Source organism: Rhineura floridana, chromosome 2, assembly GCF_030035675.1.
Source record: "Rhineura floridana isolate rRhiFlo1 chromosome 2, rRhiFlo1.hap2, whole genome shotgun sequence".
Lineage (NCBI taxonomy): Eukaryota > Metazoa > Chordata > Lepidosauria > Squamata > Rhineuridae > Rhineura > Rhineura floridana.
Genome location: NC_084481.1, coordinates 142,966,656 through 142,994,179, shown reverse-complemented (window position 1 = coordinate 142,994,179; position 27,524 = coordinate 142,966,656). Strand labels below are relative to the sequence as shown.

General features: G+C 44.5%; 1 protein-coding gene across 7 annotated transcripts in view; it reads left to right on the top strand.

Annotated features, from left to right (window-relative positions):
- Window positions 1-27,524, top strand: part of SHANK2 (SH3 and multiple ankyrin repeat domains 2) — a 655,745-nt gene that overhangs the window by 59,081 nt on the left and 569,140 nt on the right. For all 7 annotated transcript variants that reach the window (XM_061610714.1, XM_061610713.1, XM_061610715.1 and 4 more), the window contains exons 2-3: window positions 6,386-6,614; window positions 24,003-24,206. In XM_061610714.1, the coding sequence (XP_061466698.1) occupies window positions 6,411-6,614; window positions 24,003-24,206 (408 nt within the window). In that variant the 5' untranslated portion in view covers window positions 6,386-6,410. The remainder of the gene's footprint in view (window positions 1-6,385; window positions 6,615-24,002; window positions 24,207-27,524) is intronic.

Genomic DNA, 27,524 nt, shown 5'->3' with positions numbered 1-27,524 from the left:
TCAGATAGTGTACTACCGTGTGCAAGCTCCCCCATCTCCTGCCAGCCCACTCCAGGAAGGAGCTGAAGCGCTCAAACGCAGCACAAGAAATTGAGCACCCCATGGGCAGGGCCCTGTCCATGTAGAAATGGCCAGAAAAGGCGAAGCCCAGTAGCTCAAAGTCTGCCGGGTTGACTGGCAGGAGACGGAAGGCGGACTGGATATCACACTTACCCATAAACGCCCCCTTACCACAGGAACGCACCATGCGCACCACAGTGTCCAGGGATGTGTAGAGGACAGAACATAAATTATCCGGAATGAAGTCATTAACAGACAGCCCACGAGGGTAGGACAAACGGTGAATGAGCCTAAATTCCCCGAGTGCCTTCTTGGGAACAATATCCAGAGGAGACACTCTAAGGTTAGGGATAGGGAGAGACTTGAATGGGCCAAGGACTCACCCTGCCTGCACCTCTTTGTCTATTTTCTGTTGTACTAAACCCTCCTTTCCCACCATGGATCGGAGGTTGCGAGACATAAAGGCTGAACGTGGGCCGGTGTAGGGAATTCGGAAGCCTAAGGAAAATCCATCCAACAAAAAACGCGCAGCCCCCTGGTTTGGGTAACCGTCCAGGAGGCATTTCAACCTGTCTAATTTAATTGGGGAGGGGCCCTTTTTCTTGAGCAGCTCCTGCAGGGGGCTACTTCCAGCCTCCCTGATAGTCCCTATCCCCACCCCTAAAGAGTCTGCCCCGTGGGCAGGTTTAACATGAGTGCGCTGCTCCGCATATAGACATTTGTGCCAAAAACAGCACTGGTTGCAGGTGCAGGATCCACGGGAATTAAATTCCCAACAGAACAGCCGTTGTTGAACTCCCTGCCCCGCATTACTGCGGGGCAGGGTAGCAGCCGACTGTCTGCTGAGAATGTGTCCACTATCAGCCCTGTCTCCAGTCATGGCGCGGGCTGCCGTCATGAACTGTAGCCACAGCTCAGGTTCTTTCTTGTCCCAGCATACGGAAGGCCTCGTCGTAAGACAGGCAAGCCAGGCCGGAAAACTCAATATAGGCCCGGTATATGATGTCTAGATACTTTATCAGGAGGGGGCACCTCAGTGGCAGTTTTTCCATCACTACTCCTGCATAAATGAGGTAAGCTGGCAACCATTTATGCCATGTTTGCTCCACCTTCTTACGCTTAGGCCACTCAGGCTCCACATCGCCATCCTTGTCCCTATCTCTCTTGGGTTGCTCCCTGTAAAGCAGAGTAAGCAGGTCCACATATTCCCCACGCCAAATCTTCTCTTTGGTCGCTGGGAGCATGTGGAATCTCAAGGAACAGGATGTCGCACCAAAAGGAATAGCTCCCACAGCAATTAAACCTAATGGGTCCATAAGCGCTGCAGAAGCTGAACTGGTGGCCTGCAGCTCCAGAACAGGAGTGGGAGGCTGCACAGCCCCCATGCTGGAGGGGGCAGCCGTAGCTGATGCCTCTCCCCCAATATGTTGCCAAACTTGGTGGCAAGCCATCTGTAATGGAGTTGGCTGACCCCCTTGAGTGTCAGTCATCCCTTGCCTTACATGTGGCGTAGAGCTAACTGGAGTGCACTGTAGTCCAGCTTGCCCTGAGGCCCACTGCGGCCACCCTTAAGTTGGCCATCTCCCGTCTTGAGTGGGTGCTGGTGACTCACCTGTCCCTGTCACCGGCCAAGGTGCTCCCGAGGGCCGGCCTTCCTCACTGAGGGACTGTGTAACGCTGGATACTTGCGCTCCCAATGCTGCAGCTGCCTCTGCCACCACTGGAGGGGCTGGAGAGGCATCCACCCTGACCACTGTTGCTGAAGCGTGACTGGGCCCAGCCTCCAGTGCGTCCAAACGAGCTAAAATTAACGCAGCAACGTTAAGAGTCAGTACCCACTAGCTGACCAGACAAGCGTTTTCCCTGCACCCTGGCCCTGCTGGACCTAGGCCTGGCTGCAGGAACTGCAGCTGTTTCATGTGTCACAGGCACTGCCCCTATCACAGCCGGCTGTACATTATCCTGCCTGGGTAAGCCTACCCTCTGCCTCTCAAGTATGTCCAACTGCACCATAATAGCCGCCCAAGGTGGCGCCTCATCGTCATCTGAGGACATTGAAACTGGGGGTGGGGTGCTTGGGTGGAGGCCTGCTGGCCCTCCCTTTCCCTTTTGGGCCCCCTAAGCCTTTTTTGGGGGGCATTGTAAGGTTAAGCCCACCCAATGTATCCTCACTTTAATGTTTTACACCACCTAGGAGGGATCAAACCTAACTAAGAAAAGGCAACTTATTCCACTATGTACGTGGCAAGCAGGCTCCCTTCAAGCCTAGCTTGCAATAACAGTGTGCTTATGCAGACTATTATGGGGGGGCAGGCAGGTGACCTAAAGGCCTAGGCGCCTGTCCTGCTGAGGCCGTGTGCTGCCTCTATGCAGCCAGCCCCACCGCTGATAGGCCACTGAGGCCTCAGCGCCGTCCCCTGTGTGAGTGGACAACCGTGGAGAAACGGGCCTCCAAAGCCTCGGCCCAGCCTTTACGGCCCAGTCCCTCTGCTGCCACTGCCAGCTAAGATCGGGCCTTTGAGGCCCAGAAGAATCCTGTGCTTGGTGCCAGAAAATGGCGCCGACCACGCAGCCAAAGAAATGGCCGCCGCAGGAAAGATTGTCCCACGCCGCTCCTTCTCCCTCCTTCACCGTCACGAGCCAAGAGGAAGAAGGAGGGGGCGGCGCGGGCTTAAATAGTCCCAGTGGTGCTCCGCCCCCTCTGTGCAGCACGTTGCACGTCATTTCAGTGCGATGTGCGATGCTGCCCTTACCTTCCATGGCTTCTGTGGCTCACCCTCAGCCGCAATTGTGCTCCGCTTGCCCAGACTTGCCAGGTAAGCGGAACGGGACTTCTGTATGCTGTGCAAATGTGAGTTACCCTGCTCTTCACTGAAGCAATACAGTTGAACAATACATTTCAGCTGGGTTTTTTTAGGAAGGGAGAAAACTTTGATATTTAAAATACCTTCTGACCTCTAGCCCCCCCCCAAAAGTTTTATTTTGCTTTTTGAACTGCAGATTGACCAACATTTTTTTTCATTCATCAGTGGAGAAGAAAGCAGTGGTTATGTTTTCTGTTGACTTTAAGGTACTTGAGAGAGCTGTATTAATCCACAGCTCAATGAAGCACAATAAAATGAAATTTCCTTCAGAGATTTCTCTGCTTAAAAGAAAGCCATTGTAAATTGGCTTTTTCTCAAATATGATATTTCAAAGCAATATTTTAAGTATTATTAAATATAGATTTAGCATATCTGAAGTAACAATATCCCAGCATCAGTGAAGTGTGATCACTGCATACACAATATTGTTGTTTGAACATTAAGTGGCATATGAATTACTGAAATAATATAAAAATGAAAAATAAAAACAGCTATCATAATAAGATCATTTTACAATATCAGCAAAGTACATGGTAAACAGTTGCTACTGTTCATTACCTTTACAGTATTTATTTTGTCTACACTCACAGCAGCCTTACTAATTTAGTCATTATAATTATTCATATTGCAGTAATGGGGAACAGAGTCTGAGACACTATTTTCGGACATTCAGTGAATGTGGAGTGGGGAAAGGAGAAACAGGATCATGGCTCCACTCCCCCCCCTCACTTTGTATGTGCATTCATTTTGAAAGTCTGCAAAGACCTTGCCAATGTACAGTCATTCACATGTACTGACTGTGCAGACCTTAAAAATGAATGCACATAAGCTAAGTGTGGGGACTGCCTTGGGAAGGGCCATAGCTCAGTGGTAGAGCACCTGCTTTGCATGCAAAAGATCTCAGGTTCAGTCTCCAGGTAGGGCTGGGAATGTCCAGAGCTTGGAAGATTACTTTTAAAAATGAATAAATTACTGTTACATGACCCCAAAAAGAAATAAATTACAATTACAATTGCAATTGTTCTGAAAGGAATTTATTACTTTACCGTTACTCAAAAGTAATCACTGCAATTACTGTACACTTAAGTTACTTTTTAAAAAGCTAGAGCGTCTACAAAGTGCTGGCCTTGGCTGCTGCACACCTAAGTCGCCTAAAACAACATTAAAAATAAACAGAGAGAGAGGTAGTAGAATAATTCTTTTTATCCATAAGATAGTGGTGGTCTGTCTGCTGGTGAGGGAGGTGGGAAGGGAGGCAGAGGCCACTGCTCAGACCTTTGCATGTCAACCAAGTGCAATCCCCCCCCACTCTCAGCCACCAAGCATAACCAATCTCACTCTACCACCTCCCGGACCCTGCCCTGCCACCAACTAAGGGACACCCATCCAAGCAAACAATTTTCCCCTGAGATGCAAAAAAGTTAAAACATTGCAAATGCAGCAAAGTAGCCAGGGAGAGCGGCGGAGGTCACTTTGTGTGCCAAGTGCAAACATGGTATTCTCTCTCTCTCTCTCTCTCTCTCTCTCTCTCACACACACACACACACACACACATGTTGTCAGAGCTTGGAAAAGTTACTTTTTAAAAATACAACTCCCATCAGCCCCAGCCAGCATGGTCACTGGATTGGGCTGATGGGAGTTGTAGTTTAAAAAAATAACTTTTCCAAGCTCTGCATGTTGTCATCTTTCACCTCCATAATTCTTTATCTCCATTCTGCTGCTGCTTCCTTCTCCTCCTTTATTAATGTTCTTGTCCTCCAGTTCCTTTCTCCCTCCACTCCATTCTTCACCACCACCATCAATTTTTTAAACAATTGTTTTCTCCACTCCACCCCGTCTCGCTCTCCACCTCCTCCCTTGTCGCCTTCTACCCACCCACAGAGCACAAGGGAAGAGCGATGCTGCACAAAAGCCCAATTTGAGGCACCTGATTTTCATCCACAGATCAGAGAAACAGAAGACTTCCCCTGCTCCCCCCCAAGCAATGCCCAAAGGTAATGCTGGAAGCATTACAATTACTCCTCAAAAGTAATAAAATTACTCCTAGTTCTATTACAATCAAAATGTAAAAGAATTACCCACCCGTTCCTCAAAACAGTAATGAATTACAAGTAATTCATTTTTTGTAACTAATTATGTCCAACCTCTGGGAATGTGACCTGCCTGAAACCCTGGAGAGACGCTACCAGTCAGTGTAGACAGTGCTGAGCTAGATGGACCATTGGTCTAACTCAGTATTAAGGCAGCTTCCTATGTACAATCCTGCCCCCCCTTTCTCCTTGATTTTCCTTGAATATCTGAAGGGAGCTACTACTGTCACTTGCCTAAAACTATAGAATAAAGTAATGGCAGAAGTTATGAAAATCTGCTTCTCTATTCACTAATCTACACTGGTCCATGGGACGTGTTGTTCTTGCAACTACTGCTGCTGTTCCTACTATTCTATCTGTTCGGTAATAGAGTCCACTATTTATTGAACTAATTATGTGAATTTGCCAAGTTGGACATGATATGTGAATAACTGATGTACTTTTCAGTTATTTATCATAATATCATTGTGGACTTTTGTAGCTGTATAAAGGATAAATATAACATGATATAGACCATACCCTATTCTTGCAATGTTTCTGTTAAAAATAAATAAGGCTGAAATGTACATGGGTATTACATCTCTTTACAATTACTTTCTATGTTTTTTCCTATGGGTATTCTTAAATTTAATTTACATCATTGTTTACCAGAAGGGGACCCTCGTGATTCTGCTGTTTATATACAGATTTTGTGTTTGTGTGAGATTTGTGAATGACACTGAGAGGGACCATTCTTTACCATCTCCCATGTTTTATTAAACTGCAAAGGTTTTTTGCATCTTAGTGACACCTGTTGTTGTTATTATTATTAAGTTTTATTAGTCACTTGACACCCGAATGTCCCCAAGCAACTTACACAAAGTTAAAACAAAAACTAATAAAACACACTATAAAACATAATAATAAACAACAACGAAACAATAGCAATAGCACCCCCCATAGCCACAGGAAAGTCTGGCAATGTATTAAAATAAAACTTCATCTCAATCTATTAAATGCCTGAGAGAAAAGGTATGTCTTTACCTGGCACCAAAAAGATGACAATGAAGGTGCAAGGTAGATCTCACTGGGGAGCATGTTCCACAGATGGGTAGCCACAACTGAAAAGTCCTCACTTGTCACCACCCTCTGAGCATCCCTCAGAGGGGGGACTTGGAGAAGGGTCTCAGAGGAAGATCTAAGAGTCTGGGTAGGTTCATATCAGGAGAGGTGTTCCAAAAGATGTTGGGGTCCTGAGCCATATCTCGTAAGTAGGAATAGATAGAAGAATTTTTTTAATAAAAAAAATTAGAAGCCCTCCATTCCTGCCAGCTGACCTGCATTCAAAATGTAACCTGTATAATTTGCTTTTGTTTTCGTATGTTTTAGCCAAATGCAGTAAGAGGTACTGAATATGCCTCGCAGTCCAACATCGAGTGAAGATGAGATGGCTCAGAGTTTTTCAGATTATTCAGTTGAATCTGAATCGGACAGCTCCAAAGAAGAAACCATTTATGATACTATCAGGGCTACAGCAGAGAAGCCAAGTAGCAGGATGGAAGACACTCAGAGCAACACATTAGTGATACGGATTATAATACCTGACCTACAGCAAACGGTAAGGAAAACTTCATTAAAAAGTTTATTGACCAAGACCATACAGTAGACCAAGCTGAAGTAGTCAATTGAAATATGTCAGAGTCTGGTCAGAATGTTTAATAATTAAAGCATGTAGGTAGTATTTATGTAATGTAGAATCATATAAGCATACACTGAAGGTATAGGATGTTGAAATATTTTTGGAGGAACTTTGTTTTCTACATTAAGTAAGATGGAATGCAGAATGTACTTGGTACTTTGGGAAGTAGATTGAAAGTCATTACTGCATGCATGTGTGCATTCTTTCATTTTTCCTAGATATAGCAAGACTGAACAGCTTGAACATACCAAGAACAGAATGGCTACCTACAATACAAAGGAAAAAATCCTCACCTTTTGTGGATGTTTCTATGCATATTCCCTCTACTCCTTTACATATTTTCCCCAGGCTCTTTTAAAAGAGATTGAGATGTAGATTTTAAAGTCTTTTAAAAATCCTTAATAAAAGGACAGCATATTCTGAATCTTTAATCTGTTTCTCAGAAGTATTCCTCAGGCACTGGAATTCAATAAGAATTAACAAAAACCAAACAAAGAATGTGTTTTTCCTCATAATTAATGGGCAGTGCAAGAACCATCAGATGAGATGAAAGGGTCCTTTAGGCTGAATGATGGTATTTTAAAAAATAATAACATAGAATCATAGAATAGTAGAGTTGGAAGGGGCCTATAAGGCCATCAAGTCCAACTCCCTGCTCAATGCAGGAATCCTAATCAAAGCATTCCTGACAGATGACTGTCCAGCTGCCTCTTGAATGCCTCCAGTGTCGGAGAGCCCACTACTTCTCTAGGTAATTGGTTTCATTGTCGTATGGCTCTAACAGGAAGTTTTTCCTGATGTTCAGTCTAAATCTGGCTTCCTGCAACTTAAGCCCATTATTCCGTGTCCTGCACTCTGGGACGATCAAGAAGAGATCCTGGCCCTCCTCTGTGTGGCAACCTTTCATGTACTTGAAGAGTGCTATCATATCTCCCCTCAGTCTTCTCTTCTCCAGGCTAAACATGCCCAGTTCTTTCAGTCTCTCCTCATAGGGCTTTGTTTCTAGTCCCCTGATCATCCTTGTTGCCCTCCTCTGAACCTGTTCCAGTTTGTCTGCATCCTTCTTGAAGTGCGGAGACCGGAACTGGACGCAGTACTCAAGATGAGGCCTAACCAGTGCTGAATAGAGGGGAACTAATACTTCATGCGATTTAGAAACTATACTTCTGTTAATGCAGCCTAAAGTTGTGCATATCAGAAAGAAGTCAGGAATTTTTAAAAGCTACTTAGTGACAATTTATTCAATACAGGCACTGACAGGGACAAAGCTAAATTCACAGAAAATTGGGGAATAATGTACAGCATGATTCAACCAAAGTTAAACATTTTTCAGTTCTGTTGATTTCAAAGAGAGAGAGAGAGAGATTTGGACATGTGTCTAACTCTCCCATTTAAACCAATGAGATGCCAAAACACTTATGTTTGGCTGAATCATGCCCTTAGTACTGAGGACTACAAAATAACTACATCACTTACATCTCTTATGTTCACATTAATGGTTTTAGCTTTCAGTATTTGCCAGGAGTTAATTATTGCCTTTACCTGGAACTGTGACCCTTCCTAGTTCATGAGTAATTTTCTGAAGCAGCTTTCCAATTGCCTGCATTTGCATTTTACAAATTTCTGGTAGTTGTGACACATTATAATCTTTTCTGCTATTTCACCACATTGTTGCATTACATGTAACTGCATTTTCTTTTCTTTTTGATTAAAAATTAGCAACCTGGGATAATATAATATAAATCATGTCTCAAAGTTGATGAAGATGGTACGAGTGTTCTCTTTGGTAAAAGCAGCATCTTATCTCAGGGTGGCATTCAGTGTGGCAGAATCTGAGAGTCAAATTAGATGTGACAACAGCAACCATATTATTCATATGTCTCCCTTGTTCATGTATAAAGCAAGGTAGTACTGGGGAGTGCCTTTTTCATTAAAAGGGGCACATGGTGTAAGAAACTGAACTCTCCTCCTGCCTTAGCAGCTAGTAGTCCATTTTACTTCTTTTCTACCTATTTGAGGCAATGAAGTGTGAACAGATAACTTACACCCCTTTTACCCCACCCTCTGATTTATATGTCAAACACATGTGGGACAAACACATGAATAAACAAATGTGGTTGTTTCTTTCACATTTATTTTGATGCTGAGATTCTAGTGTTTGCCCCAGAGTTAAAGGGGTACTTCAGTGAGACATTGAGTAGATTGTTCAGTTGAAACTGTCTATAGAGAAATACCATCAAGCATTTTGTATTTCCCATACCTTGGCTGGACAAAGGGTGAGAAGAAAGTCTGTAACCATTGTTGGTGTGTGTGGAATTGCGTGGCTGGCTCTTCACAGGTATACAGTGAGACGTTCAAGAAATCCAAGCACAGACAGAGAACTTTGTTAAGAGTCCTTTACTTTGGACATTAAGGCAGCAAAACAGCTCACAAGACATTTCCCTTCACGATCACAAACACCTAGCAAGAACTCCTTCCCCCACAGCTTCCCCCACAGAGCTTTCGGTTTCTCTCCAGCCTTTTTGTAGATAAGCCTGTCCTCGCTGGGCACAGCTGCCTGCCAATGTCCTTGATGCTCTCCCTGGCTGGATTAACCCCATAACTACTCTTTTTGCTCTGCTACTCATGTGAGGCACATATGCACGTACACACATATCCAACAGCCCCCACCTGTGTCTCACATGTCTACAATCACAACTTTCAGGTCTTCTAATACATTTCTACAACTTATCATTACTGTTACATAGCATTTCTTTCATTTTCAGTATTTCATTTTCAGTACATTCCAGTTACAACATTAATCCCTTAACACTTTATTCATTCATTTATTTATTCACTGAATTCACTGAATTTAGGTCTTACACAAGTTGGATATAATGTTTCTGCATCCAGTTCCTGTTCATGGTATGCGCCTGTGCCGCTGACTATACCCACTGTGAATCTGTCTGGCGGCTTCCCAATGTTAGCCCTCTCGGAGCGCCTCAAGAGTACTGGAGCTTCGGCTACCCCTGTACCACCATTATCGGTACTCGTACCTGGCATGGCTTGTTCAGGTGCAGTCAGATCATCAGCTTTTCTTTTCTTTGTTTTACGTTTGCCCCATATCAATTCATTTAGAGCATCTCTTAATGGTATTTGTGTCTCTTCTGTTTTCATCCCTTGTGTTGGTGCATTGTCTGACCCATTTAGAATAACAGTCTGGTTTTGGTCCCACGGCTTGACTGAGATTTTTATGCTCCTACTCAGCACAACTTGCTGTGTCTTAGGAACCCAAACCCTGTAAAACACATGTTGGAAACCCAGCACAAATGCTTCCTGTGCTCTGGGCGCCAGTTTCCCATGCCTTTTCCCCTTTGGAATATGCACCCAGCACCTAGCCCCGAACCGTGCAATGTGTTGCACCTTTGGCTTTCTTCCCGTGAGTTTCTCATAGGGTGACATCCCAATGGCACTGTGTAACACCCTGTTGTGTATGTAGGTTGCATACAAGATGCACTCTCCCCAAAATGAGCCTGGTAGACTGGAATCCTCTAACATGGCTCTTATCGATTCCTGAAGGGATCTATTTTTTCTCTCTGCAACCCCGTTAGAAAATGGAGAAAATGGAGCTGTAAAGTTTTGCTCTATTCCCTTGCTTTCCAGGAATTCATGCAATGCTTTGCCTGTGAATTTCCCCCCCTGGTCTGAGCGAATACGTTTCACGGTAATGCCATGCTGTGTTTCAATCCTCCTGATAAACAGACAAAGCTTCTGTTCTGCCTCATCTTTTCTTTTCAGTAGATAAACATGACAGAACCTCGTAAAATCATCAACCACGACCATAAAGTATTTAGCACCCCCTCGTGAACTCTGTATTGGCCCTGACAGATCAACATGTATCAGTTGGTAGGGAGCGGTTGTGGTGCGTTCCGCCTCTTTATTGATGGGTGCAACCGTAGCCTTCGCTTTACAACAGGCATCACAATCCATCAGTTGCCCACAATCTGTCAGTTTCATGTTTTCGCTATACGTGGGGTTTTTCTTAATTGTCTCACAGTTGGCATGTCCTAACCTTCTATGCCAATCATGCACACAGCCATTATGTGTCTGGCTCTCTGCACTCAATGCAGCACACCCTGCATGATTGCTCTGTATTATGAACTGTGAATCTGTTAGGCACCCTTGCATGCATACCTCACCCCCTTTTTGCACAATACATTTCTCTTTGTCAAATATTACAGTATAGCCAATATCAACTAACTTCTTCACAGATAGAATATTACTAGCTAACTGGGGTACATACAGAACGTCTGTCAGAATCCCAATTTTACTTAACTTCACCGTGCCGCGTGCCAGCACGTCCCTTCTGGATCCGTCAGCTAACAACACAGAGTCTTGTACTGCTTTAGACGTGTGAAACAGGCTTTGGTCCTTTAAAAGACAATGGGATGCCCCGCTGTCACACACCCATTGCGTACCAATGATTTGAGGCTTTTCTGCGCTGACAAAGTTCACACTTGACTGCTTCCAGCCACAGTCTCTGCTTTTCCGCCTGGCTGCACAGTTCCTTTGTATATGACCCTGTGCTCCACAAAAATAATAGGATTTCAGCCCTTGCTGCTCTTTGTAGTTAGACTGCTTGCTCTTGACAGCTTCCTTCAGCTCAGTTATCTTCTTCTCCTGTCTCCTCTGCCATTCTTGGTTCAGTTTTTCCTCCACAAAGTCCAAATTTAGACCTCCGTCTGGCATAGCCTCCATTGACATCATGAGATTATTCCAGGTTTCGTCAAGTGAAGCCAAAACTATGTACACCTTCTGAAGGATGCTATGCTCCATCCCTCCGTCCTCCAATTCCGCAAACAAACGTCTGAACTCTGTTAGATGCTCAGTCATGGTGCTGTCTTCCGTTAGACGCATCTGGTACAGTTTCCTCGCCAAGCAAAGTTTGCTCCCGGCTGTCTGTTGCACATGTACAGTTTACAACACATCCCACATCCTTTTCGCTGTGGGTTCGTCTCTGACATAGAGCAATTGAGAGTCAGAGAGTGCCAAAGTAATAAAAGCCTGCGCCTTCTCATCCTTACATGTCCAGGCCGCCTGAGGAACTGCCGGTGGGGTGGTGTCGATAACTTCAAACAAGTCTTCTTTAATCAGAAACGCTCTCATCCGTAGCTTCCAGCTGGCATAGTTAGTCTCTATAAGACGTTCCATGGGCATGCCTGCTGACATGTTCACTGCCATTTCCGCTCACCTCTTCCAGGCACAATCAAGCTGCCTTCCTGAGCACTGTCTTGGATCAGAACAGTCTTCACTGCGCTGTAAAGTGCGCCAGATCTGGGCCCATAACCCTGTTGGTGTGTGTGGAATTGCGTGGCCGGCTCTTCACAGGTATACAGTGAGACGTTCAAGAAATCCAAGCACAGACAGAGAACTTTGTTAAGAGTCCTTTACTTTGGACATTAAGGCAGCAAAACAGCTCACAAGACATTTCCCTTCACGATCACAAACACCTAGCAAGAACTCCTTCCCCCACAGCTTCCCCCACAGAGCTTTCGGTTTCTCTCCAGCCTTTTTGTAGATAAGCCTGTCCTCGCTGGGCACAGCTGCCTGCCAATGTCCTTGATGCTCTCCCTGGCTGGATTAACCCCATAACTACTCTTTTTGCTCTGCTACTCATGTGAGGCACATATGCACGTACACACATATCCAACAACCATCTCTTTGATAACTCTATTTAATGGGAACCAATTCCTTTGATTTGTCAGAGGGTGTCAGCACCACTTCTACTTTCTACTTGGAGGTACACTTCAGCTTTGCACTTCAGCTGATGGCAGCAGCAGAAGGTTACAGGGGAAATGTTGGGCAATCTGGGCATGTCTGTTTGAAGAAGGTGTTGAATTTAGCGGTTCTAAGTATCCCAGCCCGTGATACTCTCGTTCTGAAAATCCAGGGCAAGTTTAGAAAACAACTCTGCCAAGCATCATGGGTGATCATCTTTAACTATCTGAATATTTCACAAATCTTAATAAACTTCACAAAACCCTTTTAGGCAAGGAAATGTTTTCCGTATGTTCTTGGTATAATTTGACCAGAGTTCAAAACAAAATTCTGTTGTGGAGTTAACTGTCCTAATTGTAGATCTAGCCTACAAGCAAGAAGCAAGTTTACGTTGTTGGACTATAACTGGATAGACTGTAAGCAGAGCAGAAATGGGGAAAAAAAGTAGAAACTACCTGATATTCAAGCAACTAAATATTATTCAATAGTTAAATGAAACTTCACCGTCTCTAGGTTGTATTAAGGCAAATACAAATGGCTACTGCTCACTGTTGCCACTGGGAGTTGAACAGGTATGGCTTCCAGGTATGGTAGTTGGAAGTTGAACAGGTATGGCTTCTACAATCTAGTACAAACAGGCTGGTACAAAAGTGCACTGCACGTGTCATGCAAGACATGATCCTAGTCTGCCACTGCAAAACAGACCCTTCACTGTCACTATATCCTGACATTCAGAGACAGAAATACTCATCAGCCTTTGTATGCAGCCTGTTCCAATCTGGAGACCAGCTGTCATGCTGCAAGCCAAGCTTGGTGGAAGAGGCTGGTCCCTGTTATTGCAGAAGCTGTGGAAGCAATTGTAGGTGAGATAATTGTCCGTACCCAGCACACCTTAGCCCAACTCTGCTGTCATGTTCACTGACAGTAGGGTTTATTCCCTGAATACCAATTGACATTGTTTTGCTCTCCTTTTTGACTGCAGACTGTAATGGTAGTTCATTCTCCATAGAAAACTTTTTTTCTTTCTGTGGCTCTGTAGTTTAGACATAGCTATTCCATGGAAGAGTTACGTCTGCCAGCAAACATATTCATATATTCATTAATTCTCCAAAGATGGAGAATTATATTTTTGTATGTTTGTTGGTGTTCTTCTTGCTTTGCTTCTTTCCTGTGTTACTAATGTTTCTACAGAGAATCTAAACTAGAAAATTGTATTTCCCTCATTATTCATCCTAGAAATCTGTGTCAAATTTATTTTTACTAATTTCAAAGCCTTTTTATTAGTCAATGTCATATGATGGTGAAGACAGGCTTTTGTGTTTCAAATTCCAGGTTATGTTCTATTTCTACTTTGGGTGCATTAACAGTTGAATCTGAAATTGCAGTTTGATGTAAAATCAGACTGATTACAATATGTTGCTACTTAAGCAATGACTCTAGCTGTTGGAAAAACATACTTAGCCTGCCCAGCATGCATGTTTTCAGCCTGCTATGCTTAAACTACTTCACTTAAAGAAAGGTGAGCATGGTCAATTAAAAACATAGAGCACACCTAGAATTTTGCTAGAATATATTTCACTTCCCACTATTTTATCTTGTGCAAACTGAGACACTCCTCATGTCCATTGGAAACTATTCTGCAGAACAGTCATTATTCCACAATTGTTTTTGGAGCTTTTTTTAGTGTTGCAAAGTGTTGCTGTAGTTCACATATTTACAGAAACAGAAGCAAAAGAGAATGATTTACTATAGGAAACTTCACTAAAATTGCAAAGTAAATCAAACATTTAAAGTGAATATCTGTCGGAAGGCAGAGCTGGGGTCCCAATCCCGGGGAGCTGGATCCCGGAGAGTTGGGAGAAGAGTATTCGGATGGATGGCAGAGGGAAGGGGGAGGAACTTCCCCCCTTTGGAGCGAAGACGAAACAGAGGAACTGCCAGTGATAAGGTCGCTTAGCAACGGGGAGCCTGAGCCCTCCCTGGACATTCTCACGCCTCCCCCTCTTTCAGGCTCAGAGCAAGAGGGGGAAGAGGGAGGGCTGCTCACAGCCGAAAAGCGGGGAGGCAGTTTACCATCAGCCCCTCCCCTATCCCCCATCCTGGAATCGGAAACTTCAGAAGAGGAGGGGGTGATGCTTCCCCCCTCACCGCGCACACGCAGACAGCTGAAAAGACAGGAGAGAAGGGGGGGAAGGCGGGCAGTACCTGAGGGGCAGTTAAGGAGGAGCGAAAGATTGCGCGCCCGTTTGGCCCCTTCTTAAAGAACAGGCGGGAAGAAGTCCCTTGCTCTGTCAACTTTCTCCCAATGCCGCAGGACCTGTATCCCTGTATTGCTTCATGAGAAAACGCAGTCTTTGTTTGGACATTACCCTAATAAAACACGAATTAACTACAACCGCTGGTCTGGTTCCTGAGTCACATCCTGGGCCTGACAGCTTGACAGAGCCACCTAAATCACCCTCAACGCTCTCTTCACTTGACTGGGACAAGATGTCAAAGGGAGCAGCGGAGGGGACGAACCCCACTTCTGAAACGGAAGAAGTGAAACTCTTGAGGACTAAGGTAGCTGATTTGCAGACGGATGTTCAAGCCCTGCTAGCAGCAGTCAAGGTGCTGAAGACGGATAATCAAACCTTGAAGGCCACGATAGACCAGATGCGAACAGCCCCTCCAGCTGCCGTAGTAAAGGTTCCCATTGGATTGCCCCCAAAATACGTGGGACAAAGTGATCAGTTGGCAACTTTCGTGGCTCAATGTGAGTTATATCTGGATGTCAGGCACACGGAATTTCCAGACGATGGGGCTAAAGTGGCCTTCGTGATTAGCCTCCTGGAGGGAGAAGCTGCAAAATGGGTGACTCCGTATCTCGTGAGAAAGGATACTGTCTTAAGAAGGTACAGAGGATTTATACAGGAGATGACCGAGATGTTCCAAGACCCGCAAAGAGCTGAAACAGTAGCGCGGCAACTAGGCGCTCTGAAGCAAGCTAAAGGGACTGTTTCCGAGTACACTAACACTTTTAAAATTCTGTCCCAGGAAACTGGTTACAATGACGCCGCCCTGATGTTTATGTACCGGAGTGGATTAAATGCTGAAATCCTGGATGAGTTGGCCAGGACCTCCCCCCCGCTGACCTACCAGGGCTCATCCGGCTATGCCTACAGATAGATCACCGGATGGAAGGAAGGCGCCTGGAAAGGAAGCAGGAGGTCCCGAGATACTCAGCCTCGGCATCCCGCAGCAAGATCCTTCCCTCTGCAGGGATGGCAGGTAATGCAACTGAGGGACAGGGAGGGGCTAGGCCAAGACTGTCGGAAGAAGAAAAGGAAAGACGCCGTCGGGAACGTTTATGCTTTTATTGTTCAAAGCCGGGCCACGTGGCCAGAGACTGTGGACTGAAAGGGGGGAAAGCTGAGCCGTCGGGAAACTAGAACACCCAGTCCACGTGCAGGCCGGTGGACTGGGGGCAGCATTGTATAAAGGCCCCCCAACGATCCAACCTCCCTCAAAGGGGGTGTTGGTCTTGCCTATTCGGATTACAACTTCCAGAGGAGTGGTGTTTAATTCCACTGCCTTAATTGACTGTGGAGCCTCCACAAATTTTATTGATGCAAAGTTAGTCAAGCATCATGGAATTTCCCGGTGGAAACTGAACGCTCCCCTAGCTGTGGAGACTATCGATGGGAGACCCCTGAAGTCAGGAGGGGTGAGACAAGCCACGGAGGAAGTGAAACTTCAAATCCCTGGGCACGAAGAGTTCATTTCGCTATATGTGTCAGATCTCTCAAACTTTGAGGTGATTCTGGGAATGCCCTGGCTAGCAAAGCATGAACCCACAATAAGTTGGAAGGAGGCGGTGGTGTGGTTCACCTCACAGTATTGCCAGGAGAACTGTCAACCTGAAGGAATCAAGAACACCTTAGCGGGGGCAGTGCAAGAGATCGAGCAAGTGACCCTGCCGCCAAAGTATGAAGAATTCAAAGATGTGTTTGATGAAAAAGAGGCAGAGACTTTACCCTCCCACCGCCCTTACGACTGTGCGATTGATCTAGTGCCAGGAGCCAGCATCCCATCAGGGAGAATCTACTCTCTCACAGAGAATGAGAGGGAGGCCCTGAAGGAATTCCTGGATAAAAACCTGAGGCGAGGATTCATACGCCCCTCACAATCCCCTGCTGGAGCGCCACTATTGTTTGTGAAAAAGAAGGGGGGGGAACTCAGACACTGTAACGACTATCGCGCATTGAACCAGATCACCATCCCCAACAGCTACCCGCTGCCCCTGATCTCAGAGTTGCTGGACCGACTGCGCTCTGCAGATATCTTCATGAAGTTGGATTTGAGAGGAGCGTACAATCTGATCAGAATGAAGGAGGGAGATGAATGGAAAACAGGGTTCTTGACCGCTTACGGACAGTATGAATACCTGGTCATGCCGTTCGGGCTTTGTGGAAGTCCAGAAATTTTTCAAAAATTCATGAACGACATGTTTAGACACTTGTTGGACACGTATGTAATCTGTTACTTAGATGATATCCTGGTGTTCTCAAAGAACCAGGAAGACCACGACCAGCATGTGAAGACGGCGTTGAAGAGACTGAGAGAAAATCACCTGTATGCTAAATTAGAGAAATGTGGATTTGACCTCAAGTCTCTAGACTTCCTTGGATATCGAATCTCAGCAGAAGGCGTGGAGATGGACCCAGGGAAAGTAAGCTGCATATTGGACTGGGGCCAACCTGTCACCAAAAAGGATGTACAACGGTTTTTGGGGTTTGCCAATTATTACAGAAAGTTCATTCCAGGGTTTTCCAAATTAACAGCTCCTCTAACTGACTGTTTAAGGGGGAAGAAGAAGTTTCAATGGACAGAGAACGCCACTGAGGCCTTTGAGGAGCTGAAGAGAAGGTTTGCTACTGAGCCCATTCTGCGCTTTGCTGATCCGAACCGCCCTTTCGTAGTGGAAGCAGATGCTTCAGATTTTGCCATCGGGGGGGGGTCCTGCTACAATTAGACCAAGAAGGGAAGGAGCTGCACCCCTGTGTGTACTTCTCTCGGAAGTTAAAGCCTGCAGAGAAGAACTACACAGTTTGGGAGAAGGAGCTGCTGGCCATCAAGGACTCTTTTGAAAACTGGAGACAATACCTAGAGGGGGCCCCTCATCAAATTGAAGTGCGCTCCGACCACAAGAATCTTGAAAGCCTCCAAACAGCCAGAAAGCTGAACCAGAGACAGATAAGATGGTCCCAGTTCTTCACTAGGTTTAACTTCCAGATTACTTACCATGCCCAAGCCAAAAACCAGAGAGCGGATGCCTTATCCAGACAGCCACAATACAAAGAAAGTGAATCCGAGGACCAGCCTCAGTGCGTAATCCTGCCAGAGAAATTAACGTTGGGAGTATGCCAGCCTTCATGGGAAGAGGAACTCAAAAAGGCACAACAAGAAGATGCAGACATGCTAAAATATCAGCAGGAGACGGGACAAGGTCAAGACTCAGAAGTAACCTTTCACTGGAGAAATGGACTGTTATGGTTCAAAACCGCCAGATATGTGCCAGAAGGGGAATTAAGGCTCAGAATCCTACGCCAGTGTCATGATTCCATCACAGCGGGACATTTTGGGATTTACAAGACCATTCAGAACGTGGCCAAGGACTTCTGGTGGCCTAAAATGCGTCGGGATATTGAGAGTTATGTAAAGTCCTGCTCTGTCTGTCTGCGGACAAAAACACAAACAGGGACACCAGCAGGACTGTTACAACCGTTGCCTGTCCCACACGAACCCTGGAAGGACCTCTCCATGGATTTTATAACTGATCTACCCAAGTCCCAAGGAATGACAGCCATCTTAGTAGTGGTGGATCTACTTACCAAAATGGCACACTTTCTTCCTTGTGCAGGGGCCTTAGAGGCTAAAGAAACGGCCAAGTTATTCATAAAAGAAGTCTGCCGGCTGCATGGATTGCCAAACAACGTAGTCTCAGACCGAGGAACTCAGTTCACAGCCAAATTTTGGAGAGCAATGTGGAAACAGTTGCAGACGGAATTAAAACTCTCCTCCGCCCATCACCCCCAGACAGATGGGCAGACGGAACGCTTGAACGCCGTTTTGGAAAGATATTTACGAAGTTATGTGTCCTATCAACAGACTGACTGGGTATCATATTTGCATTTTGCAGAGTTCGCCTACAACAATTCTCTGCACTCCAGCACTCAACAAACCCCGTTCTTCGCTAATTATGGATTACATCCTAAAGTCTTTCCAAGCAGCTCAGAAGGAATGCTGGTACCGGCAGCTGAGAACTTCCTTAAGGAATTGCAAGCGGCGCAACACACACTGAAACAGCAGTTAAACGAAGCCAAAACGGAGTACAAGCGAGTTGCTGACCTGCACAGGAAGGAGGGCCCCCCCCTTCAACCGGGAGACCAGGTATGGCTGTCCACCCGCTTCCTCCAGATACTGGGCAAATGTAGAAAATTACAAGACAAGAGGGTGGGTCCTTTCGAAATAGAAACTCAAATCAATCCCGTGGCGTACCGACTGAAGCTGCCTGACACGTTTAAAATACATCCTGTGTTCCATCGATCCCTCTTAACGAAAGCCGCCCCTCCCAGTGAGTTACGGCCGGAGGAACCTCCCGGAGCTCCACTCCTGGTAAATGAGCAGCTTGAGTTTGAAGTTGAGGAGATCTTAGATTCCAGGATCAGACGCCACAAGCTGCAGTACTTGATTCACTGGAAAGGCTATGGGGTGGCTGACAGATCATGGGAAGATGCAGCTGATGTGCATGCTCCAGAATTGGTAAAACTTTTCCATCAACGTTTTCCCCACCGTCCGAAGCCAGACAAGGGGAGGGGGGCACAGCCTGGGAGGGGGGATGGTGTCGGAAGGCAGAGCTGGGGTCCCAATCCCGGGGAGCTGGATCCCGGAGAGTTGGGAGAAGAGTATTCGGATGGATGGCAGAGGGAAGGGGGAGGAACTTCCCCCCTTTGGAGCGAAGACGAAACAGAGGAACTGCCAGTGATAAGGTCGCTTAGCAACGGGGAGCCTGAGCCCTCCCTGGACATTCTCACGCCTCCCCCTCTTTCAGGCTCAGAGCAAGAGGGGGAAGAGGGAGGGCTGCTCACAGCCGAAAAGCGGGGAGGCAGTTTACCATCAGCCCCTCCCCTATCCCCCATCCTGGAATCGGAAACTTCAGAAGAGGAGGGGGTGATGCTTTCCCCCTCACCGCGCACACGCAGACAGCTGAAAAGACAGGAGAGAAGGGGGGGAAGGCGGGCAGTACCTGAGGGGCAGTTAAGGAGGAGCGAAAGATTGCGCGCCCGTTTGGCCCCTTCTTAAAGAACAGGCGGGAAGAAGTCCCTTGCTCTGTCAACTTTCTCCCAATGCCGCAGGACCTGTATCCCTGTATTGCTTCATGAGAAAACGCAGTCTTTGTTTGGACATTACCCTAATAAAACACGAATTAACTACAACCGCTGGTCTGGTTCCTGAGTCACATCCTGGGCCTGACAATATCTGAACTCTTATCAACTGTTTTAATATAGTTGCTTCCTCTCTGCTAAAACAAGGTCAGCACAGCACATGTCTTGTTTCTGTTATTTGGGCTGACTGCAGGTGCTGCCACCACTCACCATATGCTCAGAGGCACATGATACCAAATTTTTCCAAGCTACACAGCAAGTGGAATTGCCTGTGAAAGACCAACCCACATTGTGTTTGCATTTTGACAAATTTGTAGGGCAGTCCAATATCTCAGAGAGGAGGTCAGGTCTCCTGCTCCCCTGGTGCATTCACTATAGCTGCCCAATTTCCCTGCTTTTTAAAATTTGATAGAAATATCTGTTAACTATAGGTACATTCTTAAACAGCAAGGTTTTTTGCCTTTTAGTGAATTTCCCTGCTTTTTACTCTGTGAGATAAGAAATGGGATCCTGTGCAAGTTTGCTGAGAATGGATTGATTATTTGCCTGCTTATTGAGTTCAGTGGGATTAACGCCCCTGCAATCATGCTTGGGATAGGTGAAACTGACCACAGGGGATGGGGAGGGGAGGAGGGGGAGGGGAGCAGGCAGGAGGGGGAAGAAAAGGGTAGGTTTGATCATTTGCATGTTTATTGAGAACAGTGGGATTTACTCCTGTGCAGTCATGCTTAGGGTAGGTAAAACTGACCATGGGGAGGGAGGCCTGGAGTGGGCAGGGGAGGAGGAAGAAGGAAGAGGGGAGGAGAGGAGGAAGGGAAAGGAGAGGGGAAGGAGGGGAAAGGCAGGTCTGATAATTTGCATGCTTATTGAGTTCAGTGGGATTTACTCCTTTGCAATCACGGCTAGGATAGGTAAAACTGACTATGGGGAAGGAGGAGGGGGGCAGAAGGAGTGGGAGGGGGAAGGAGGGGATTGGAAGGGGAGGGGGGAGGGGTGAAAAAAGGGGGAGGGAAGGGGCAAAAGGGAGGTGATGGGAGGAGGGCAGGGCAGGTTTGATCATTTGTATACTTAGTGAGTTCAATGGGATTTACTCTCGTGCAATTATGCTTGAAAATGAAATGGACTGCCTTCATTGATTCAAGTCGATTCCAACTTATGGCAACTCTATGAATAGGGTTTTCATGGTAAGCAATATTCAGAGGTGGTTTACCATTGCCTTCCTCTGAGGCTGAGAGGCAGACTGGCCCAAGGTCACCCAGTGAACTTCATGGCTGTGTGGGGATTTGAACCCTGGCCTCCCAGGTCGTAGTCCTAGGATAGGTAAAACTGACTGAGGGGGAGGGGGAAGGCTAGAGGGGAGGGGAAGGAGGAGGAGGAGGGGAGAGGAGGTGATTGGAAGGGGATGGGGAGGGGAAGGGAGGGGTGAAGGAAGGGAGATGGAATGGGCGAGAGGGAGGGGATAGGAGGGCAGATTTGATTGTTTGCATGCTTTTTGAGTTCAGGGGGATTTACTTCTGTGTAGTCATGCTTAGGATAGGTGAAACTGGCCTGGAGCAGGGGCGGGGGGGTAGGAGGGCAGGGAGGGGATTGGAGGAGATTGGGTGGGTGAGCAGTGGGCAGAAGGGAAGCTCCTTTCCTTTTCAAAAGGAAAACATTGTGAACAGTATCATTCTCAGGGTTTCTATTCTACAGCAGGCACATGTAGCCTCCCACCCAAATTTAAACCAAAGTTGTCCCTGGCCACATCCACACCAGACTATTATTTCACTTTAGGCAGTCATGGCTTTTCCTAAAGAATCCTGGGAAGTGTAAGTAGTGAAGGGTGCTGAGAGTTGCTAGGAGATGCCCTGTTCCCCTCACAGAGCTTCAGTCAGAGCAGCTGACTGTTAAACCACTCTGGCCACTGGAGCTCTGTCAGGGGAATAGGAGCCTCCTCTCAGCATCATTCAGAAATTACACTTCCCAGGATTCTCTAGGGGAAGCCATGACTGTGTCAAGTGAAATCAAAGTCTGGTGTGGGTGTGGCCCCCTGATTAGCCAAGCCCTGCAGCTGTTAGTCTGGCTTTTAGAACACTGACATTTGGCTCTTACTGAGCGTGCCTGACATTATCTTTCAGTTCAAGCCAAAATTTCTTCAATTAATTAAAAATCAGCCAGGCATTTTTTAAACTTTTAAACTGCAGAAGATGAAGGTCAGTATGGGGCAAGTTAGGATTACAGGTACTCTGTGAACATGGCTGATTTTTAATTAATTTTAACAAATTATGAGAACTCTGACAGAAAAAAGTCCAAAGGTTTCTCTCTCTCTTTTTACACTTTGAACTCTCAATTCACCCTGATTGTTTTGTGTATCACCATGAAAATTTAGAGGGTTGTTAAGCAAGCGTTTCTGAGTTCAGGACTATAAGTTTTGTAAGGTTTTGTTTTGAAATGAGCATATGGGAAGGATCAGAATGGCATGGGGGGTATCTTCAATTTAACATTGTGGAATGCGAAAAATCCATGCTGACTAGAGTTATACAGCCACTCTTGTGGCTGTATAATCACTACATTAAATGGACTGTCTGCGTGGAGCTTAATAAGGGCTGTTCAATATTGTAAAAGTTTTATGTGCAATATTATTGTAGCATCTGCTCAGCTGTATATTTTCTTGCTAGGTCATTACCAGTATTTCTTCAGTTTTGGTTTGAAAAGTAATTATCAGAGCTTAAAGCGCTGTCTGCTATCCCCTAAATAGAAATCTTTAAGCATTTATAGTACCAAATGCACCACGATCTGTAAACATAATATAAACAACGCAGCTCATAAATGCCATGAATGTATCTGGCAATGTCAGCTGAAATCAGTTGCAGCCTGTATGGGTGCACACGCTTTGGTAGTAGGAGACCACAGCTGAGTAGCAGCAGAGAACAAGGAGGGCTGTATGTAGATATACTGAACTATAGGAGGTGGTGTAACCTTTAGGCTGCAATCCAATACATGTCTACTCAGAAGTAAGCTCCATTGGGTTCAATGGGACTTACTCTCAGGTAAGGATGTATTGGATCGCAGCCTTACTTATTAGGCTTGCTGCTTGGCAGCTTTCAGCAATGAGTACAAGCCTCCATTTTCCTCAGCTACCATTCAGTAATGGTATCTTTACGTAGCATGATTTAAACCATTTTAAATATTGTGAGGATCTAGGACTGTTAAGATCTGTTTATCAAAATTAATTCAGTTTTATTGTATTAGATTTAATAGATTAATATATTCCTGTAAATATTGCTGATCATAAATAGCAGTATTGATATTTTTATCCTGCACCTTCTCCAAGGAGTTCAGGGTGGTATGCTTGCTCAGTCCCCCTGTTTATACTCACAACAACTCTGTGGTGTAAAGGTTGTAGTGAGTGTTCACCTGATAAGTTTAAGAACTGAGTGGGGATTTGAACTTACATACTGGTGCAGTTTGCATGTAACGCTAAGTGAAACCATGGCTTAGCCTGAACAAGCAAACATCAAGGTTTCCAGACCAAAGATTACGGCCTTCTGTGCTACCCGGGGCTATACCATAGATTTGCTTAGTGTGACAATTGGACCCAGGCTTGTTTGTTTCCCCCACGTAAACTTTGAGCAGTAAACAAACCTTGATTTTAGCCTGTGGCTTGTATGGAATGAGCCAAATAACGAGTCTGGGTGTGGGTACTACAGCAGAACTGATAGAAGAGCTCTCAGCTGTTATACTCGGTCCAGGAATCTGCACATTTATTTGTTTGCCCTAAGCTATGGTTTGGCTCAGTATTATGTGCAAACTAGATAATTGTATTCACTGTACAATAATAGCTATCTAGTCTAGTTTGAGTAAATAAGTGTAAATGTTTATATATTGTCTTTAATGTCATCTACAGTAATATACAATAAATTGGAAAGTTTAAATATGTTATATTTATGTAAAGGATAATAAATATTTTATTATCTTTTGGGAGATGAACAAAATTATCTGCTTTATATAAAGCAATAGCATTTATTTTAAATAATTAAAAGAGGTATTCATCTGATGTAGTAATTCTGATTATTTATGTGAATTATTTTATGTTTTGTGTGCACTAATTGACTTATAATTTTGTTCTTTTTGTGTTTTACAGAAATGTATTAGATTTAATCCTGAAGCTTCAGTATGGGTAGCAAAACAACGAATTCTTTGCACATTGAATCAAAGTTTGAAAGATGTTCTCAATTATGGCTTGTTTCAACCTGCAAACAATGGGAAAGATGGGAAATTTTTGGATGAAGAGCGACTTCTTATGGAATATCCACAACCTATAAATAAGGGTGTTACATCCTTAGAGGTAGTTTGATGAATAATCATTTATTTAACGTTTGGATACCAGCAATATTCATGATAATTGTATAAAATATAGATAGCAGGCTCACATCCCGGCACTTACAAGTTCTTGTGAGGCTTTTTGAGCTGGAACTAGGGCAATGGAGAGAGTGAAGATCTGACAAAAACTATATTTGAGAATAATGGAGCTAATATGGGCTGTTACATAGATCCTGTCAAATATGTCTCCTGTTTTCAGGGATCCTTGATAAAGTGCTCTTGGTTGGTCCCTCACAGTTGGGCCTCTTCCATGTCAATGTGATGGAGAATTTTTTCTCCTCCTATGGGATCTTTTGCTGGGGGTCTTTAAAAAAATAATTCTAAGAGACAGGCTTGGAGCAAAAAGGTAGGCCTTTATTCTTTACAAAGCATATGCGGGGTCAGTTCTCCAGAAAAATCTGGAGAGGACTGCACTGAGGCACTGTGTGCAATCTCTTTTTATACAGTACAGTTACAGCATGTGACAGTAGTTAACCAATCCCATAGGTTCCTTCCCACATAACATCACAGTTCTTCCCTCTTGCAATATTTCCAACCAACCAGATAACTTTTATTAAAATGAATAGGTGTATATCCATAATTTTGCAAATACTTCCCATCCCATTGTCTTCTTGTCTCTTTTTGACTAATATCTCTAATCTATCTACTGTCTATTTGACCTGGGTTACCACTATTCTTCTGTGTACCATACATTCCATTCCATCATGGTTCCTGATCAGCCAAGCTGGCCGGGAACATGTTAGGACATTACAACATGTTCTTTTAAGTGATACCATGATGCAAGGCCAAGTTTGGTTCCCTTAGAGTGACTGGAAGTTTCTGTATGAAATTCTACTTATAACTACACTGCTATAGAGAAAAGGTTATTTTCTTGTATCTTCTATTATAAAAAAGAAAGGATTACATGGAAAACACACTGGCCTGTGTTTCAGCCTAGAGGAGGCCTGACAAGAATAAAAGTACCCACTTGCGAGGCTGCATTCCACTTATCAACAGTAAAAACCGGCACACGGAGCCATCTCAAGAATGCATGTCAAAGCCCAAAGTTGCCCATTGCTTAAAACAATACCCAAATTAATGATATGTCAGTTACACACTGGCCAATCTTGACACAGAAAGAGCTCGAGAATTCACAGCAAGGTGAACTTGACCATTTCCTGCTTTTCCTACACACGGGCCTGCTTTTCATGCCTATATGTGTGAATATAGAAAAAATCCATTTTTCTTCCATCATTTTCAAGGGCCTAAATTGCTTGGGGCCAGGATGCTTGAAGGATCCTCCATCAGATTTACCCACAACCCTCATGATTTTACCAGGCAGAGTCGAGCAGCAATTTTGGCAGCAATGAAGGAACTTTGGGTGGCTCTAGTAAGCCTTGGTGGAGCCATTTTAATATCTTCCCAATTATCCTGATGTTCCATTGGAAGCATGGGGATGATGTAACATGATGGATTCCTCCTTGCTCACTGAGTTGCTCCCTGTAGATCTTAGTGCTCTCAGTGTTGGTTTTTTTTAAAAAAAGAGATCCACCCATCCCAACGTACAGATAGATGTCAGCAATAGTTGACCATGCTTAGCCCTGGTTCTTATGCATACAGCAACTTTCCCATTGACTTCAGTATTGTGCGAGTACTGCATGTAATGTGAATATGCAAGTGCCTTCAGCTGTAAACCTACTGGGAAGCCTGCATGTACAAAAGCTCAAGTGCATCAGAGGGCACATAGATTAGAATCTATGGTTCATTAGAAAATTTCGCTAATGTTACTGGGAAGCTTTTGCATGCACAAGAATGATATATGCTCTTTGGATGCTCCACACATCTAAGGAGCCTCTAGTAGGCTAATTGGGTCGAATTCTTTGCTTATAGAAAACTTCCATCAGTAGAAAGGAAAAGGAGTCAATTTTTTACTATTTCTCCTCCCACTACAACCCCTTGTGCTCTCATGTTTGCTCCAGAGGGTCTTCCAGCTTTCTGAGCAATTTTTTTGGAGGGAAAATGGGGGGCTGCTGTGGGAAGGAAGAATAACAAAAAATGTGCCTTTAATTGTATCTGGTCAACGCTTTTACCCTATAGTGCTTTGATCTCTTTGAATTGCTACCATGTTCCCAATCACTTCCATTACCTCTCTACCCCTTTCCCCATTTGGGCAAACAAACATATTCACCTCATTCCTTTTTGCTGTTTAAACATATTGCTGCTTCCTTGTGCCCAGGAAATTGTTAGCCTTGTGGCAGTGTTGCTTCTTGGGAGACCTGTCACAGAGTTAATTTGTTAGGGGACAAGGACAGAATTCCTAGATTGAATCTTCTCCCCAAAGGGGGAAGAAATTGGGAGAAAAAAGGGAATGGGACAGCAGTACTATTTTAAAAAGGAAAATTTGGCAATCCTCATGGTCATTTCCCTCCTCCTAGAATTCAAGTAAGTGATTTTGAAAGGATGAGGATTTTGCTCATCAATATGTTGAACCACCTTCCTTTTCTTCATCAATACATAGTAGTTTTTGAATTTCATCTAGTAAATAGAAGTCTATTTTTGTCTTGGACTCCAGTGTATAATTATTAGTTTAGCATGTTGAGAGCACGAACAACAACTGCTCTAGAATTTCAATGAAGAATTCTGTAAAAAAAAAAGTTTATTTTTAAAACAATGGTACAAGAATGTAGAATGGCACCACTTTCAAATTTGAGATATAATTATTGTAGTTGACGTGCCACGCTTCAGGGAACTAGTGCAGGTGCATTTAAAAAGTATTTCTTTTCTAATCTCTGAATATAGGATGACAAAAAATGTGCAACTCCTTATTGTTATAAAACAGTGCTGAAAGAGTTGACTGTGTTCTCTTATGGACAGGAATACTGATTTATTCTGGAGATCACAGACAATTTAATTTTTACTAGTGGACCAGAATGCAGCCATCTAGGAGCTTCTAATTTGGCAGGAGCACCTGTTTCTTTGTGGCTAGGGTAGTGATGCTTAAGATTTTTTTGGAGAATTCTGATCCACACTGAACTAGATGTATATCTCCTGAACTAATGTATGGATCGAAAGGTAGTATTTTGCACTGAATTTTGCAATGCTATTTTCAGTTCAGTGTATCAATAAGTGTTTTTTTAAATGTGTATTTTAGGGGAAAAAATCTATTTTGTCAAAAAAGTTCAGTGGATATTTAAATGGGTATTTTTGTGCAGAACCTTTTCTTAAAAAAGCAGAATTGAGAGTGAACAAATTATGAACACATGCAAAAGTAATATAGACCTGAAACAGATTAATCCATTCATCC